Source organism: Phoca vitulina, unplaced genomic scaffold (genome assembly GCF_004348235.1).
Source record: "Phoca vitulina isolate PV1807 unplaced genomic scaffold, GSC_HSeal_1.0 scaffold94, whole genome shotgun sequence".
NCBI lineage: Eukaryota > Metazoa > Chordata > Mammalia > Carnivora > Phocidae > Phoca > Phoca vitulina.
This window is the reverse complement of record NW_022589797.1, coordinates 3,854,344-3,872,030: the sequence shown is the minus strand read 5'-3', so window position 1 is coordinate 3,872,030 and position 17,687 is coordinate 3,854,344. Positions and strand designations below refer to the sequence as shown.

General features: G+C 37.8%; 1 protein-coding gene across 1 annotated transcript; it reads right to left on the bottom strand.

The window, feature by feature from the left end:
- Window positions 1-441: 441 nt before the first annotated feature.
- On the bottom strand, window positions 442-12,410 carry NDUFB6 (NADH:ubiquinone oxidoreductase subunit B6). The gene is made up of 4 exons (XM_032396751.1): window positions 12,101-12,410; window positions 9,948-10,040; window positions 4,275-4,319; window positions 442-621 (listed from the first exon to the last, which is right to left on the bottom strand). Exons 1-4 carry the CDS (start codon window positions 12,278-12,280, stop codon window positions 553-555), a joined length of 387 nt encoding a protein of 128 aa, XP_032252642.1. The 5' UTR covers window positions 12,281-12,410; the 3' UTR covers window positions 442-552.
- Between the last annotated feature and the right edge of the window lie 5,277 nt (window positions 12,411-17,687).

Genomic DNA, 17,687 nt, shown 5'->3' with positions numbered 1-17,687 from the left:
TTTTTGCAGTGCTTTGTAATAACCACTAATCTGCTAATTTTCACAGAGGTTTGTCTTCTACATTCTTATATAAAACAAATCAACCTAGATCTGACAACATGTGAGTACTGGATCATAGGTGGAATGACATGCTTTTCAACCTAGAGTTTCTAAATAACCTCTTAAAATGCCTCAGTCTTCTCTAAAAGTGGGTGGAATTGCTGTTCTTATATTTGCTTATTGCAACATTTCATTCTGTTGCATACCTTCACATAAGATTAGATTAAGTACTGTGTAAGAAAAAAAACTACCACGTGACTACTTTTCTGTCCTGTTTTTCAAGTTAAGAATGGCCAGAAAAAGGTGATCACTCATATTTCTTCAGCTTATCCAATTTTTACTTATTGTTAAATAATTCAGAGTTGCAAATTGTACAATATTTGTGAAGAAATAGACAACACATATCTCAGAGTAAACTTTATTAAAGTTACTTTTCCAAAAAATATATTCAGTAAATACAGTAATACAGCAACAAACTTGGCCTCATACGCCTTTGAAATTTTAAAGTAATCTTCAATGATGTTGATCAGGAAATTCTTTCATTGGTGGAATTACTTCTCCAGTCTCCAGAATTGTATCACCCTAAAAAAACAAAGATGCATTAGTAGAAAAATCTTTGTCTGCAATGATGATAGTTCCACTTGATCAGATCTCACATGGAAAATCTAGTTCAGTTCTGGCATTCACATTTTGAAAGGGACTTAGACAAAGTAGAAGCTGTCTAAAGATGAGCAATATTCAGAATCTAAAGGTATAAGTGAAGGAAGTATAAGGGGAAGTTTCACTCAAACAAAATGTCCAGAAGGGGCATGAAAGTGGTTTTCATAAAGTGATAAAAAGATAATGTTTATTTTGCATGGCCCCAAGAAATAGGAAAAGCCCTAAAAGAAGTTACAGGGAAACATCTTCAGTCCAACCAGCAACTGAATGTGTTAGGCAATCACGTTTACCACTTGGCTCAGATGTGAGAGACAGAATGCAAACTTTGGGTGGCTGATTTAGGTTATCTTTTCAAACCTAGATACAGTATGTGTGGTAGAAAGGGCATGGGCTTTGGAGCCAGAACCAAGAGGTGAGAATCCTAGAACCTTCACTAAGAAGCTGTATTATTTTAGGCAAATTACTTAGCTTTAGTTTCATCTTTGTGTTTAAGAGAGCAGATTTTGTGAGCCTAACAGTCCATGAATGACGGTAGAGTAGAATTATCCCCATCCCCACACTTGCCATTCCCTGACCCCGGTAGTGTTCAGGACTGTTATCTGATGAAGAAATAAACTTTTATTATGTTTAAGCCATTATACATTTGGGGGGTAAATCGTTACTCAGTTGGCATTACCCTAACATAGCAATTAATACTCTATAAAGTGGTACTAATGCTGCTGTAATGAAAATCGAACCAATGGCACTGGCTTAACAGTGGAGACAAGGTAACTGACATTGGAGGCTAAAAGATGGGGCAGCAGTAACTTGGAAACAGTGAGGTTCTAGGAGAAGTAGCTGAAAAAAAATTGTAGTATCTGTTTGACTACTACTAGCTGCCTTGGGAATGTACTTTTAAGAAACATAAGCTCAGGTAGGAAGAGGCTGATTTAAGAGGAGAAATAAAAATGGAAAGAAGAAAAAAATGCAGGACCTTGCAGTATTGGCAAATCACATTGCTTCTGGTTCTTTAAATACTAAGAGTTAACAACAAAGAGATCCTGAGATACAGAAGCCCAATAAAACTCAGAGGGACTCTGTCCCATGGCAAAGATCAGACTGATCTTGAACCAGTTTTTCTAATGTCTTTCACATAACTGACACAGAGTTAGAGGCAGTTGCATGAGTACAAAGAAATGAGAGAACTTGGTAACTACACAAAGCATAGATGCATATGGGACTGACTAGAAGCAAACAGACTCCCATCAAGTATTTTTCTTTCCTAACTACCAACTGTTGTGGAAACTAGATGGTCAAAGAAACCAAACATATGCAACAAAAGCCTGTGAATGTCTGAGCTTAAAACAACCTCTGGCACTCGGGCGCCCGGGGGGCTGTCGTTAAGCATCTGCCTCCGGCTCAGGTCATGATCCCAGGGTCCTGGGATAGAGCCCCGCATTGGGCTCCCCAGTCAGCGGGAAGCCTGCTTCTCCCTCTCTGACTCCCCCTGCTTGTTTTCCCTCTCTCGCTGTGTCTCTCTCTGTCAAAAAATAAATAAAATCTTTTTAAAAAAATAAAAATTAAAAAAATAAAAAACAACCTCTGGCACTCAACCTATGAGAAGGAGGCAAATTTTAAAGGCTATACAACCCTAAGAAGGGCATGCTTCCCGTACCCATTTTAGAAGTGGTCTAGGTTGAAAATGGAAAAGAAAACAAAACAAAAAAACCCCCAAAAACTCTGGACAAAGCCAGGGGCCAGGAAGAACAATGAACAAAGGTATTCCAGAAAACAAAATCAGTGCCCATGCAGGTCACTTACTGCACACGGGGGTTAGGAATCTTTGTATCTGACCACTAGGATTTAAGAATTGCCAAGAACTAATAACTGAATTCCACCACTGAGCAATGGGTGTGTTTGGGGGTGGTGTGGGGGAGACAAGGCATGAAGTTCACTGGCCTTCTTAATTCACTGATCCTCAGATCCCAAGAGAAGTCACATCATTGTACAGCAGCCACACTACTGTACAATATCTGGATGTCCTACATTTGGGGCTGGTTGCAGTGAAGGATGGGACTCTGGGATTTCTCCCTAGGGAAGGAACTGTGTTATATGTGTGGGGAGAAGGAAGCAAAGAGCTATTTGGTAATTAGAAGGATGGACTGTGGCACAGACTCCAGGCATGGTAGGCTGGGAAATATAAAAGAAGCACATAGATATGTGGGACAACGACAATGAGTTCTGGCCAACAGGATCTGAAGAGAAGTGATGTAAGCTAGTTCCAAGCTCAGACCTTAAAATCCTCCTGAGATGTCCATCCCTCTCTTTCCCTTAACATGATCTTTGGAAGCCTCATATTCTAGATGGTGTAACTATAAGATTGTGGAGAACGCCTGATGCGTATCAGTCTATGATGTCAATAAGAAACAGACCTTTGTTTTGTTAAGCCACTGTGGCCTGAGGGTTTGTTACTGCCTATCCTATTCTAATATATGTACAAATGAGCATTCTTCAGGTCCTCACAGGGGAAGCTTCTTAAAGGGTCAATGGCACAGAAACAGAACCACAGTGGCAAAAAAGTAAAATAAAATACAGAACTAGGTGAAATGCTATGGAATCACTGTGGTCTTCTAAAGAGAGCCTCACCCTTCCTTTCCTTTGAACAGCAACAGCAAAATAAAGTGATAAATATGTCAATGGAAGATTAAATAAATTACCCAACTGGTGAAACCAGTAACATAGTTTCCTATTCTGAGACTACGTAGGCCCTGACACACATTAATTATACACAACAAAATATAGAAGAAATCTCCTATTTCCTAAAGCTGAGTTTCAACTGAAGGATTAGTTAATTTTGGTGGTTCACCCTTAAATTCCCTTCTGTTGCAGACGATTATGGATTATTGTGACTATGTCATTTGATTGAAGCAAGAACCAACACTGAGTTCTGTTTTTTAAAATTACAGAACTTAGAGATTGATGGTAGTTCATTATCTATGACTAGAAATAGGACAAGAACATAATCTGCATTTTGTTATGCTTTAAACAAGAACCTTACAAAACCAGTAAAAATACCAACTGATGACTAAGTAATCTTTTAATGCTTTAAAGACTCAATTTTAAATTAGGATAATAGCTTACATAGTCACACCACAAAACTTAAAGTACACATTAACAGGATTTTAAATTCACAGGTGGAGAGGTTAAGGTCAAACTGCCATAAGAAATGGCAGTTTGGAATTAATAACAGAGGAATTCAGCTGCTGTTACTATGCTCAAGTGTCTGCTCAGGCTAGTGCCCTAAGTCCTTAACCCTACATGAAACAGGGTACCAGTGAAAAACTGTTGGTATCTTCAATTCACTTCAGGACTACAAAGGTTATACAAGTTTTACAGCCAGCTTCAAAAGAAATATGCCCACCTCCCATTTTCAACTGTAGCTGCTGCCTCACAATATTTCCTATTTTTTTTTATAAGAATATACAAAACAGGTACTTACAATGACAGTGAGGAGAAAGGAGCACTTTAATGATCACTTAGGGAGGTAAAGGAGGGAGAAAACTAATAAAAGAAAAATCAGATATATTAAGACTTACTGGGAATATTCTGGGCTTCCTTTCAACAATGGCATATGGTTTTGCCTGCAATAAAAGTAATGCTCTGTTAATTATGGTTTTAGAGTTTCTTCTAAAATAAAATAGATCATATCCCAAATTTTTAACTAAGCCCCAAACTTTCACCAAATTCCAGACTGAAATATTTAACTCAAGATCTTCACTTGGCTATCTCTACTAGTCATCTCAAATTTAACCAGGTCCAACTTATAACATCCCCCAGCCCCAAATGGTTCCTTACTGTAGCAAATGGCACTTTCATTCTCCTAGTTACAAAGGCCAAAAACCTGGATTCCTCAGCAGATCCTGTTGGTTCTATCTTGAGATTATATCATGAATCCAACCGTTTCTCACCACCTAGTACTACTACCCTTGTTCAAGCCTCTTTTTTTTTTTTTAACCTGTTAGTGTCCTGGTGTCCACACATGCCTTCTTAGTCTATTCTACACAGCAGAGGTGAGTGATTCTAAGATGGACCACTCCTCTGCTCAAAGTTTCATAACTCTTAGAGCAAAGGCCAAAGTCCTTGCTATGATCTCTAAGACCCTACACAATCTGGCCCTTGGCCACCTCTCTGATCTTCTCTCTTTCTCTCTCTCTATTGTAGCCACAGTGGTTCCTTTACTATTAGTCTACTCAGTTGGGCCAACTTGTGCCTCAGGGCCCTTATATGTAATAATTCCTCTACCTGAAATGCTCTTCTAGATATCTGCTTGATCCATATCATCATTTCATTTATGTTTCTCTTCAAACAGCACTTCCCCAGAGAGACCTAGTCTTTTACCCTGTTTAGTTTTCCTTCCATAGATTATCACTTCCTGTAACATTATATGCCTCTTTATTTATTGCCAGTCTCCAAGACTAAAATAAACACTTCATGAGGGCAGAGACTCAATCTGCTTTGCTTACTGCTATATCCCTGTGTTTAGAACAGTGCCTTGCACACAAGAGGTGCTAAAAATATTTGTTAAATAAATGTATTTATTAAGCATATACATCTGCACAAGATACCACATGAACAAAATTTTATTAAAAGAGATTGGCATACTGTAAGACTCGAACTGGAGCCAAAAGCAGGAGATAAAGCCAGAATACAATGTAAATACATTAAAATGTCTCTCAGTACTGGGACCAGCGGCAAGAAGACACTGAAATGTCCTTAGAAAGACTGTAAAATTCAATTGGTCAGTAAAGGTGTTAGCTGAAGCAAACTGGCTACAACATTAATGAGGATGCAGACCTACCCAAAACCAGAGAAAAAATAAGGTAAGGGAGAGGCTTTGGAAACTCTATTGACACAAACCTTTAATTACATCCATCTGTGGCTTAGGAAAAATCACCTGGAAGTATGACTTCCTCAGATAAACAACTATATTAAAGTCTTGAATTGTCAAACCAGTAACTGCACCTTATTAAATCTGCTTCTCTTAGAAGGTAAGTGTCTTTTCAATCCTAGAAAAATTTAGTTAAATGCAGATATAACAGAGATTAAACCTAGAGAATAAATGTATGTCAAATTTAGTAAGTTCTTAAAACACTAGGATAATCCATATATTCTGTTATTTAGAGCATTTGTAATGTTTAAGGTAATCAATCCGGCTATTAGAGGTTCTAAAAGATTAGTTTTAGGATTCTAGTTACAATGCATAATTGATTTAGGCTTGTGATTATAAGTTTAAAAAGATTTTGCTTCTTAGGGTCATTAATTTGCTCTATAAATACTTAAAAATAAAATTAAACATATAAATATAAAATGTATAAATGCAGCTTAAAACATGAGAGAATATGATTGTTTGTAAGTGGAATTGTTTTAGGAGAGTTCAACTTGAATTAATCCAAAGATAATAAGAACAAAGGAGACTGTTTATATTTTACTAGATGTGTAAGTAGTTTAACAGAATTTTGAAAACTGAATATAAAGAATTAGGAAAAAAGGAGGTTTTTAAAATTGAAACTAACAAAATGAATTTAAATTTATATTCCAGGTAACTGTGAACAGTTCTTTCTGCATGTAAAAACCACTCTTGGATGTTAAAAAAAACTTGCACTGACAGTAGTAATATATTTTTCTCCTCTAGAGTCTTGCATGTTAAGACAGTAAAAAAATAACAGACATATGATGATATGAAATGGCCTGTGGACTTGCAGGTGAACATAAATATAAAATTTTGTTTTAAAGTCTATCAACAAGAGAAACAAACTATACTGTGACCCTTAGACATATAAATTGTTAGCCCCTTTTAATGGTTGCGGAAAGATTTTCTGTTTATGAAGTGAAAACACTACACTTCAATTCTAATTCCTACTAGCCTCCACTAATTTCATATTTCCAACACATAAGACAAGCCATGTCCACTTGGACATCCCCAAAACATGTTGACAGCACACGCTCCTACACAAATTGACCTTTCCAAAACCCTACTTACAACTTCCAAGGCTAGAAATTTTAGAGTCATAAATACCTCTGAATTTTGGTTTCATCCCCAACTTGAGCTATGTCTTCCTTAAATAATGTCTTCTGTCTTCACTTTTCTTTTCCATTCCTGCTATCTTCACCCTAACCAGATTCTCATCAGCTAACATCTACTAAACTGCAACAGCCTCTAGCTGATCTACCTACCTGATGTCAGTACTTTCCTCCCTCCAATTACCCCATCATATGAATGTTTATGTTTTCCTAAATACAGCACTTTATCAACTCACTCACCTGCTGAAAAATGGAAAGCTTTCCATTGCCTACCAGATAAGGTTCAACCTCCTCTGCCTAGTTTTCAAGACCTTCCATTAAATGGTCCCAGCCCACTGGGCCAAAAGACCTGCAATTCTAGTCACCTCCTCAGTCTTGGGTAGGTATGATATGCACATTACTGACTCCTTACCTTTCCTCCTAGCTGGAATAACTTTTCTCCTCCATACTCTTACCCAAATCATACCCATCTTCCAACTTTACTACAAACTCCAGGAATTTTATCTTGTGTATTCTTTCCAGAGCAATAAAGGAAGATGACATACTAGGCACTCCATAATTTATTGATGAACAAACATAATCTGCTTAGTGAAGAACAAAAATGGTGTCAGCAGCCAGAATTTTAAAAAGACCATGCAATAAAGAGAGAACAAGTTATGTTAAAGGGAATTTTCTGAAAACACCAATTATTTATTTCACACTCCTTTCAACAAGCTAACAGAAAGCAAACCTCAATTGGATTATCTACAATTTGTTTAGGGAGTCCCTAACTTTTGTTTTATCTTGAAATAATTTTAAACCTACAAAAAGTTGCAAGAATTATAAAAATAATTTTTTTACTGAATCACTTTAGGAAACTGCAGACTGGTTTATTACTTTAGTATTTCCTACAAATAAGCACAATATTCTTAAAATAATCACAATACAGCCATCAAGATCAGGAAATTGATCTGTTTCATTACTGATACATTACTACCTTCTAGCTAGTCTAAAGAACCCATTTAAATGTTACCAAGTGTCTCAGTAATTGTCTGGAATTCTCAGAAAATCCCCTCTTACATGACTTGTTCCTCATTGTGTAGGCTCTAAAATTCTGAATGCCAATGCCATCTTTGTTCTTTTAACTAAACAGATAATACCATTAATCAAGAATTGCATTTAGCTGACATGCCTCTTTAAGTTCTCTTCAATCTAGAACAAATTTTCAGTCATTCCTTAACTTTCATGATCTTGACACTTTTGAAGGTAACAAGCCATTTACTATGCAGAAAAGTCCCTTGTTTGGTTTGTCTTATGCTTCCTTATGATTAGATTCAGGTTATGCGTTTTTGGAAGGGAATAACACAAAATTGATGCTGTTTTCTTACTGCACCTATCAAGTAGTACACAATTTCAGTTTGTCCCATTATTGGTATGTATTTAAGTATGTATTAAGTATTTAAGTATGTATTAAGTATGTATTTTATGTTAATTTAGATTTCTTGATGGTGTCTACCAGGTTTCTCCACTACAATTACTGCTTTTCCCTTTGTATCAAATAAGTATGCTGAAGTTCGGTATTTTGAGATTAATTTTAGCAACTTTTGATATTCCTTGACTAAAAAAAATGTTACTCTGATGATTCTCAAGTGGTGGCTTTTCTAATTGTATCAGTCCTTGTCTGTTTATTATTTAGCAATCCACTGTACAAAAAAGCGCTGTCTCTTCTAACCATTTATTAATTGTTTCTATCCATATGGACTTGTGCATTTGCATTTTATTCAGTTGGCTATAATCTATAACTATCATTAGTTATTTTGATGCTCAAATTGTCCCAAGGGGAGTCCTCTCAAGCTGACTGTGTCCTTTTGGTAGATCTACAACATTCTTTGAACACTTCTTTACTTTCTGGCACAATAAGCTCATCATGTACTTTCCCAGCTCCGGCCCTAGAATTGGCCATTTCTCCAGAGAGCTTTGGATCCTTTCAGTGGAGAATTGGGTAAGACTAGGCTGCTAGATATAATTACCATGCAGTGGCACTGCTCCCAGGTCTGTCGGTGGACAGACCTAGACTATCCACATTTACAGCTATATAGAATTCTGTATCAATACATATTAAAAACCATGAGTTCATACCAATAATTCCAATTCCATTCCAGTACCACAAGTTTTTCTCTCTTTCCATGTGTGCAACTCCCTTTTCTGACAATGAGAATTCTGGGTTCTGCTATCATCGATACATGTACTTACTTGATCAATCTTCCTATATGTAACCAATCTCCTGTCACTACCATCACACACCAGTATAAATAACTTCACCTCATTCAGGTCCTGATATCTTACTATAGATTGCCACCTCCATCATTGCCCCAAACCACCCTTCTTGCAGATGTCCTCCTCCCCTTGCTCAGGTTCCAATATTCTACCCCAGGTTACTACCACTGCTGCTCTCCAAACAGGTATACTCACCAACTCCCCTCCACCCCAACTTCCCCCTCTCCCTGAGACCTAATATCCTCCCTGGGTACCAGAATGCCCTCTTCAATCTGTTTGGGTTACGACACTCCATGCTGGGCAGCCGCTACTGCTCTCCCTTCTATACCATTCCCTCAAATGCACTCCTTCCTCATATTGCCTTCGATCCAACACCAGACTATCCCTTGGCTTTAAAATATGGCAACTGCCTCAGTTCAATCACCACACGCAAGATCTTTCCATGACAAAGTTCAAGCTTTTGGACATCCTGGATTCTAAAGAAAGAAAATGGTGAAAAATCAGACAGAATGAAGGAAAGGGAAATGGGATGATGATAAAGACAACCTTTGTCTAATTTGAATTTATCTTGTATCTCTGCTCAAAGAAAGGAGCAGAAATTCTTTGCTCCCTTCCTATTTAGAACCCCAAGTTTACACTAGTATTATTAGGTCAACTTCATTCTGATCATTTAAACATGTTTTTAGGAGAAAATGTATTTCAAGTTGTAATCAGCTAATATAAAGATCAATTTTTTTGAAAAACCACACTTTACTTAAGTTTCATTAAACCTTTTACTTAACTACTTTATTCAAAGTAGTTCAAAATCAGTTATAAGTGGCAGATTATTTCCACCAAATAAAGCAGGGTAAGGCATGCCCACAAAATTAGGAAATAATTTTGTACGACATTAAAAATAAATTCTGAAAAATACATACTTAAAACATACTTACATTCACGTGATATTTGATATAATAATGAATAATCCAGGCAGGTATAAGTACATGAGTAAAAGCAAAGATACTGTGTCGGTATGCCTTATAAATCTGGGGGGAAAAGAAACATAAACAGATATACCTTTTTTTATGTTTGTGGCAGGAAAAAAGCATCAATGATATAACAATGTCGTGATTATTTTAAAATGTCTACCTGCTACATACTTCCTTACAGACTGTAACTAATCTCACCCATTCAAATATTTTTATTAAACATAGGACCAGTGGCGCCTGGGTGGCTCAGTCATTAAGCGTCTCCCTTTGGCTCAGGTCATGGTCCCAGGGTCCTGGGGGATCGAGCCCCGCATCGGGCTCCCTGCTCAGCGGGAGGCCTGCTTCTCCCTCTCTACTCCCCCTGCTTGTGTTTCCTCTCTCGCTGTGTCTCTCTCTGTCAAATAAATAAATAAAATCTTAAAAAAAAATAAACATAGGACCTGCTAGGGGATACCTACAGAGTTCAGAGCAAACAAGGTTTAAGACAAGTAACATTTTGCAAAGCTACAGTAAGGTATTCATAGATATATACAAATATTTTAAAGACTTCTAAAAATAACCTTATTATAAGTTTACTAAAGATAAACATGGCATAAATAATGAAAAAATAATTTTAATCAATTTAATTAGCGTAATCAAACCTACAGAATTTTTCAGGAACAGTCAACCCCCTAATTTATCAATTTCAATACCCACAATCAACATCTAGGTATAAGGCAGACAACCTTGAGCACACCAAAGCTCGAAAAAGAATGTTTTACATACTGGGATAGGGGTGTTCCAAGCTTACTTTGAGATGCTTTCAGCACACTATTTTAAAAGAGAAAGGCAAAATAGAACTGAAAATGGAACTTTTCCGTGGCAACCAATTTGACTGAAACACATCTATCTAGGATAACTAGATTCTAGGTGTTATAGTATATATGATCATGGAAGAAAAATTAACTCAAAGTAACGAAAAACAGACTAAAATACTTATTTACTTCCTTACATCATTGGCTGATGGGTGGGATGTCAACTTTCAACCAGAAGCTGCCAAAATCAACAAGTAATGTCAGGGATACAAAAGGTAAGACGAGGGTTGAATTAGAGTTTAATTTTACCACTCTAAATAAGTATCTAATACCACCTTCCCAGAAAAATTTGCACGACTTGGTAGCACAGTCAGAAAGTAGATACACTTGGATCTCAGTGTGAACTCCTTCAATTCCTAGCTCTGTGACCACGGATACATCACTCAATTTTTGTAGGTCTCATTTTCCACACATTTAAAATAAGGATTAGGAGTAGTTTCTACCTTACAGAAGTAAAGAATTAAATAAAGTAACACACGTCAAACCCTCAGCAAAATGCCGGGCAGAAAATAAGTACTCAAGTGTTGCTTAATAGTATTACCATTATTATTAGCCAATGTCACAGCTTATTGAAAACAATTCTGAGATATAGTGTTCATCACTTAAATTGATGTAATTTAATGACCTCAAGAAAATGTCCAGAGACCCTGAAAATAAAGGGTGATCTTAATAATATTCAATAAATGAGTGATTTTCTGTAAAGTCTAGAAATGCACTTTTAAACTAAACTGTGTTAAAAGAACATAGTGGTAGTTCAGAAAGGTGGCTCTTGAATACAACTCATTAAGGAAAGCAGTAAGACCCTATCTTTTTCATGGTGATCACATGCGGCTGTACAACCAATTAGAGACTCCCCGTGTCTTCTGGTAGTTGGGTGTAGTGTTATTCTCTATAACCTCAACCTTAAAAAGCAGACAGGTGTCCTTAAATACTAAAATCACAGATTTTTCACTCAAATGAATCCTTCTATCATTCTGTAAAACCTAAGCAAAGATTCGCCTCCTTCTCATCACACTTGACAGCAAAAGGGTAGACTCTCCCAAAGCCATACTTGTTCCTGAACTCCAGAGCTCTCTTGGGAAAAGAAAGCGTCCCTTCTAAATCTAAGTCTCGGCTGAACCCGGTTCTCCCTCAGGGAACTACCGGGACTTGCGGGCCCAGTGATGTCAGTCCTTGGTGTGACTACAATTAGCAGGCATCCAGCATCCAGGCCGGGGGTGCGACGGGGTGCGTGCATCAGGGCGAGGGAGGCCCGTCACTCACCACGTTCTTCCAGGGGGTCTGGTCCTGCAAAAACTTATTCCAGAATCTCTCCATAGGCCACACCCGCTGCGGGGGCAGCACCGGCTCCCGGGAGCTCAGCTCCTGGTCTTTTAGCCATCGCCTTCTCAGCTGTTGGAGCTGCTGCAGCCGCAGTTTCTCGTCTGGCGTGTACCCCGACATGTTGCCGCTGGTACCAAGGCCGGACACGGCGCGTCCCCGATCAGGGTCTTGTCACTTACGCGCGGCCCCGCTTCCGAAGCGACCTTGCGAGGACGCCCGGGAGCGGCGCGCCGTTACGACGTCATTCAGGTCCTGCCTCCGCACCGGCTGCAAACGCCGCGTAGCGGCTGGGCTTGCGCAGTCTTCATCCGCCCAGCTTAGCCGGGAGTGGGTGGGGGCGCGTTTTAGTTGTGGGAGAAGGGGGGAGAGTGACGGAAAGAAGAAAACCGCAGAGGGCAGAGGGCTAGAGTGGTGTGCTGGGACCTGGAAGGATGAGAATATGTGATCCAATGAATGTGATGTCCAAATGCAAATTCTTCACCTCCGTCTCCCGCCTGGGTACTCCTCTTCCCATGACCTAGGGAGCGTGGAGAACGTTACTTCTAAGTTTAAATCCCAGCTGTGTCAGTGACTAATAAAGTGACCTTGGGCAGTCTCAGTCAGTTCCTTCATCTGTACTGCGGAGGCTAAAAGAGTAGCTTAATAGCTAACAGAATTGGACACATTCATGCTTTGACCCAGCAATCCCACGTCGAGGATTATATCCAAAAGATGTAGTGCTAAAAATATGAAAAGAATGTGCATGAATATTCACTGCTGTACAATAAAATACTGGAAATTAGCCCCAAATTCCTCAATAGTGGACCGGTTGAATAAATTATGGTACAATAACGCAATGAAGTGCTCTATATTACAACCGTGGAATGATCTCTAGAATATATTGTTAAGTGAAAAAAAAACTAAGTGAAGAGAAGTGCATATAGTATGCTACCTTTTATCCAAAAAGAGAAGAGTGGTAGTAATACTAAATATATATATATGTTTGCTTAAATTTTAAAAATAAAAGGAAGCAAACTATTGCTTTGTTTTAAAATGTTACCAACTGGGGGAAAAAGGGAGTAAGATAGAGGAAACAGGGATAGAAGCTAGGCGTCTCTGAATATATCCTATGTAACAGATTTTACTCTTGAACCACATAAACATTTTATATTATTATAAAACAAAATTAAATTTACAAAATCTCCTCTAAAAATCAAAAGTAAAAACACATGAATCTAACTGATCTGCTAAGTGGCATAACCCCCCAAACACACACCATTTCAAGTAAATTTAATCCATCAAATTATTGTTCATCTATATAGAAAGAGATACCTCGAAGACAAAGGAACTGCCAAAAAAAATTTTTTTAACTGTTTTAGGTAATTATATTGTTGGAAATGGTGGTAATATTAATCTGACACTGAAAATAAACATTTATGTTGGAATTTTTGTAATGGGAGAAAGATATAAATGTAAATTGTATGAGTTTAAGTAAAAACTCTGAAGTCCTGAATTTGAATCAAAAGACTCAGTAAAAACTCATGATGTATTTTATCTTTAAATATATTTATCATTTTATCTTAGCTCTGCTCATTGAAATGGCCTAAAAATAATGGCCAATCCAGTAACCATGAACATCTCTAGCTCCTAGATTGTGATTTCTAAATACCATTTTCCATTAGAAGGAGCCAGGACTCCTGGGAACAGCAGTTCTCAAATATTTTGCTTCTCAAATTTCTTCAAACTCTTAAAAACTGGGGCTCCTGGGTGGCTCAGTCGTTAAGCCTCTGCCTTCGGTTCAGGTCATGATCCCAGGGTCCTGGGATCGAGCCCCACATTGAGCCCCACATCGAGCCCCACATCAGGCTCCCTGCTCCGTGGGAAGCCTGCTTCTCCCTCTCCCGCTCCCCCTGCTTGTGTTCCCTCTCTCGCTGTGTCTCTCTCTGTCAATAAATAAAATCTTTTAAAAATAAAATTAAAAAAAAATAAACTCTTAAAAACTGTTGAGGACCCCAAGGAGCTTTTGTGTGTATGGGTTATACCTATTGATGTTTACTGCATTATAAATTAAAACAGATTTTAAAATAACAAAATATCCATTAACAAAAATTATTTAGTGAGAAGAGTGCCATTGTTTTACATTTTTGTAAATCTCTTTAACATCTGGCCTAATAAATGACAGCATATTTTTTAAAACCTCTTCTACATTTAGTCATAATATCCTACACCAGGTAGCCCTTGGGAAACTCTATATTCATTTGTGAGAGACTGAAAATTAAAAAGGGAAAATAGCATCTTAGTATGAAAATCATTTTGGCCTCACAGACCCCATGAAAGCATCACAGGGACTCCCAGGGATCCCCCGATCACACTTTGAGAACCATTGCCTTAGAGAAATAGCTAATCCCAGGGCTGAGTGAAGAAATGTAAAAGAAACCAGGAACATCTTGTCTTAGCAGGAAGCAGGGAAATTTCTAAAGACAGGCTCATGTCAAAAGGATTCAGGAGCCAACTTAAATAGACTTCCTCTGGTCAAAGATAAAAGAATTTGAGCATCAATAAATATAATGACTTCAGTGGAACGAAAAATATCAAATAGATTCACAAATAGATTCAAAATATCAAATAGAGGCACCTGGGTGGTTCAGTCGGTTGAGAGTCTGCCTTTGGCTCCAGAATCCTGGGATTGAACCCCGCATATGGCTCCCTGCTTGGTGGGGAGTCTGCTTTTCCCTCTCCCTCTCCCCCTCCCCACCGTTCATGCTCTCTCCCACTCTCTCTCAAATAAATAAATAAAATCTTAAAAAAAAACAGATTCACATACATGAGTTCATAATGATTAAAAAAAACTCATTGGTCATTTTTGGATGGTATTAGGGAACCAACTCATTATGTTAAGTGAAGGGGAAAAATCAAGCATTTTTCTGGCATCTCTATATAAATTGCATCTTGGAGTAACAAGGTAGTTGGTGAAGGAAAATTTAATCAAAGAAGCATAAAAACAGAGTAAAAGAAGAAGGGATGGCTGAAGTAGAATATCACTATTCTGCAGCCATTAGTTTGTTAATGAATCAATACAGTGATCATCAAAAGCTGCTGACGTCTCAGTGGGTAGAGCATGGGATTCTCAATCTCAGGGTCGTGAGTTCAAATTCCACATTTGGACATGGAGCCTACTTACAAAAAAAAGAAGAAAAAAGCTGCTGGTGTCCCAAAGAGAACATGTGCGCCTCCTGGTGGAAGACAGCCTTACTGCCCGTAAAGTGTCCTTGCCAAACAAAAAATCGAACTGAATCTGATCAAGTTTCTAGATCTAACTACTCATTTAAAGGAAATACAGGGACAGACTCCTCTAACTCCTATACAATACCAAAATGATACATTCAGAAAAATCTGTATCATCGAAACTTTGGACAAGTGACTCTGTTTCTTGAACAAAAATATACTGAAGGGAAAGACAAAATGAGAGAGGGAGAGAAAGAGAACCCATAGATAAAGAGATGATAACTCAACAGTAAGAAAATGAACAAGCAGTGTAACAAATGGGTCAAAGACCTTAACAGACACCTCACTAAAGAAGATAAACAGGGGCGCCTGGGTGGCTCAGTTGGTTAAGCATCTATCTGCCTTTGACTCAGGTCATGATCTCAGGGTCCTGGGATGGAGCCACGGGTCAGGGTCCCCACTCAGCAGGGTGTCTCCTTGCCTCTCTGCCTCTCCCCCTGCTTGTGCTCTCTCTCAAATAAATAAATAAAATCTTTAAACAAAGAAGTTATACAGGTGGCAAGTAAGCATATGAAAACATGCTCCAGATCATATGTCATCAGGGAAATGCAAATTAGAACAATGAAATACCATTATACAACTATTAGAAGGGCCAAAATCTGGGATCCTGACAACACCAAATGCTGATGAGAATGTGGAGCAATAGAAACTCTCATACATTGTTGATGGGAATGCAAAATACTACAGTCACTTTGGAAGACTGTTTGGCAGTTTCTTACAAAATTAAACATACTCTTCCTATATGATCCAGCAATCACACTTCTTGGTATTTAAGGAAAGGCGTTGAAAACTTATGTCCACACAAAACCCATATACGGATGTTTATAGCAGCTTTATTCATAACTGCCCAAATTTGGAAGCAACCAAGATGTCCTTCTGTAGGTGAATGGATAAACTGTGGTATCTCCAGACAATAGAATATTATTCAGCATTAAAAAGAAATGAGATACCAATCAATGAAAAGACATGAAAGAGCCCTAAATGCATATTATTAGGAAAGAAGCCAATCTGAGAAGGTTGCATACTGTGTGACTCACACTATATGACATTCTGGAAAAGCCAAAACTATGGAGGCAATGAAAAGATCAGTGGTTGTCGGGCCAGGGGGGCAGGGAGTGGTGTATGAATAGGCAGAACACAGAGGATTTTTAGGGCAGCGAAAATATTCTGTGTGATATTTTAATGATGGATATATGTTATTATACATTTGCCCAAACCCATTGAATGTACAACACCAAGACTGAACCCTAAAGTAAACTATGGACTTTGGGTGATTATGGTGTGTCAATGTAGGTTCATCCTTGGTAAAAAAAAATATATATATAATAATAATAATAAAAATAAAATAAAGTACTATTCTGGTGAGGGATGTTGATAATGGAGGAGGCTATGCATGTGTGAGAGAGAGCAGGGGGTATGTGGAAAATCTCTGTACCTTTTTCTCAGTACTATTGTAAACCTAAAACTTAAGCAATCAGGTCTTTTTAAAATGAGAGCCAATGAGGGAAATTTGAACACTTACCTTGATCTTTTATGATATTAAGGAATAATTGTTATTTTTTACATGATGATATTGTGGTAATATTTTTAAAGAGGAGTTCTTATCTCTTAGAAATACCCTCTGAAATATTTATGGGTGGGAGGGTACAATGCCTGGAATTTACTTCTAAATAATTGGAGAGGGAGGAAAGAGGTTTGAAGGAAATAAGATTAGTAATGAGTTGGTAATTGTTGATGCTGTCTAATAGGTAAATGCGGGGGATTATACTCCTCTCATATACTATTTTGTATATGTTTGAAGTTCTTCCAAATAAAAAATTTTTGAAGATGTATGCCTTGAAGTGGTAAGAAAATTATGCATTTAAGCTATTATCAATCCTCAATCTATCTTATAATAGCTATATTTTAGACAAAAATTCATCATCCTTCTTAGGCTAGATCTCTCAACTCTGTTCTGATGAGATGCAAACAACTGATAGTCAAGTGACAGTAAATCCATGAGTGCTTACTCATTCCAGGAAGGATATAGATCCTCAATGAGGCATTTGACAACCCACATAAATGTTTCTTTGATGAGTAGAGTTAAAGACATCTAGTAATTTCTTGAACGTGTGACCTTCATTCTGACTTACTCTGTACTTTCCTCACCTGCTACCACCACTACATTTAAAAAGAAAAAGAAAGAAAGAAAATCAATATTGTTTTGGAAAATATATTCTTATATCACTGGCTACTGCCTACCATATTTCTACACCTTCCCATT

Coding starts and splice junctions, on each gene's coding strand:
- NDUFB6 (XM_032396751.1), bottom strand. CDS start 12,280: ATGTCGGGGTACACGCCAGACGAGAAACTGCGGCTGCAGCAGCTCCAA. Junction 4,320..9,947: donor ATATCAAATATCACGTGAAT/GTAAGTATGTTT, acceptor CTTTTATTGCAG/GCAAAACCATATGCCATTGT. Junction 622..4,274: donor GGAAGCCCAGAATATTCCCA/GTAAGTCTTAAT, acceptor TTGTTTTTTTAG/GGTGATACAATTCTGGAGAC.